This window comes from Terrapene carolina, unplaced genomic scaffold (genome assembly GCF_002925995.2).
Source record: "Terrapene carolina triunguis isolate 2854851 unplaced genomic scaffold, T_m_triunguis-2.0 Scaffold44854, whole genome shotgun sequence".
NCBI lineage: Eukaryota > Metazoa > Chordata > Testudines > Emydidae > Terrapene > Terrapene triunguis.
This window is the reverse complement of record NW_020709205.1, coordinates 1-1,502: the sequence shown is the minus strand read 5'-3', so window position 1 is coordinate 1,502 and position 1,502 is coordinate 1. Positions and strand designations below refer to the sequence as shown.

At 43.3% G+C, this 1,502-nt stretch overlaps 1 protein-coding gene across 1 annotated transcript; it reads left to right on the top strand.

Moving 5' to 3' along the window:
- Positions 1-3: 3 nt before the first annotated feature.
- On the top strand, positions 4-1,497 carry LOC113405601 (neuroblast differentiation-associated protein AHNAK-like; the record flags this gene model as incomplete). Its single annotated transcript, XM_026646819.2, has 1 exon — positions 4-1,497. A coding segment is annotated over one exon (1,494 nt), but the record flags the coding sequence as incomplete, so codon positions are not given.
- Between the last annotated feature and the right edge of the window lie 5 nt (positions 1,498-1,502).

Below are 1,502 nucleotides of genomic sequence, written 5' to 3'. Positions count from 1 at the left end.
TTTAAGATGCCTGAAATGCACATCAAGGCACCTAAAATCTCCATGCCAGATGTTGATTTGAATTTGAAAGGCCCTAAAGTGAAGGGAGATGTGGATATGTCTGTTCCAAATATTGAGGGTGATTTGAAAGGTCCTGAGTTTGATATAAAAGGCCCCAAAGTTGACCTTGATGCACCAGACGTGGATCTTCATGGCCCAGAAGGTAAATTTAAAATGCCTAAATTCAAAATGCCCAAATTCAGCATGCCTGGGTTCAAAGGAGAGGGACCAGAGGTGGATGTGAAGCTTCCAAAAGGGGAGCTGGATATTTCTGGTCCCAAGATAGACATTGATGCTCCGGAGTTGGATATTGAAGGTCCTGAAGGAAGGCTGAAAGGACCCAAATTTAAAATGCCTGAAATGCAAATCAAAGCACCAAAAATCTCCATGCCGGACATTGACTTAAACTTAAAAGGTCCCAAAATGAAAGGAGATGTTGATGTTTCTCTTCCAAAACTAGAAGGTGACTTGAAGGGTCCTGAATTTCATCTCCAAGGCCCCAAAGTTGACACTGATGCACCAGATGTGGATATTCATGGCCTAGAGGGTAAACTCAAAATGCCTAAATTCAAAATGCCCAAGTTTGGAATGCCTGGGTTCAAAGGGGAGGGACCAGATGTGGATGTAAGCCTTCCGAAAGGGGAGATTGATCTCTCAGGTCCAAAAGTAGACATTGATGCTCCTGATTTGGAAATTGAAGGTCCAGATGGGAAATGGAAAGGTCCTAAATTTAAGATGCCTGAAATGCACATCAAAGCACCTAAAATTTCCATGCCAGATGTTGATTTACACTTGAAAAGCCCTAAAGTGAAGGGAGATGTGGATGTGCCAGTTCCAAAGATTGAGGGTGATTTGAAGGGGCCTGAGTTTGATATCAAAGGCCCCAAAGTTGATATTGATGCACCAGACATGGATCTTCATGGCCCAGAAGGTAAACTCAAAATGCCTAAATTCAAAATGCCCAAATTTGGCATGCCTGGGTTCAAAGGGGAGGGCCCTGATGTGGATATAAAACTTCCTAAGGGAGAGGTGGATATTTCTGGGCCCAAGGTAGACATAGATGCCCCAGATTTGAACATTGAAGGTCCAGAGGGAAAGCTGAAAGGTCCCAAATTTAAGATGCCTGAAATGCACGTCAAGGCACCTAAAATCTCCATGCCAGATTTTGATTTGAACCTGAAAGGACCTAAAATGAGGGGGGATGTGGATGTTTCTGTACCAAAGCTAGAAGGGGATTTGAAAGGGCCTGAGATTGATATCAAAGGTCCCAAAGTGGACATTGATGCTCCAGATCTTGATATTGAAGGTCCTGAAGGAAAATGGAAAGGCCCCAAATTTAAGATGCCTGACATGCATTTTAAAGCACCTAAAATCTCCATGCCAGACATTGATTTGAATCTGAGAGGCCCTAAAGTGAAGGGAGATGTGGATGTTGCTGTTCCAGAGATTGAGGGTGATTTGAA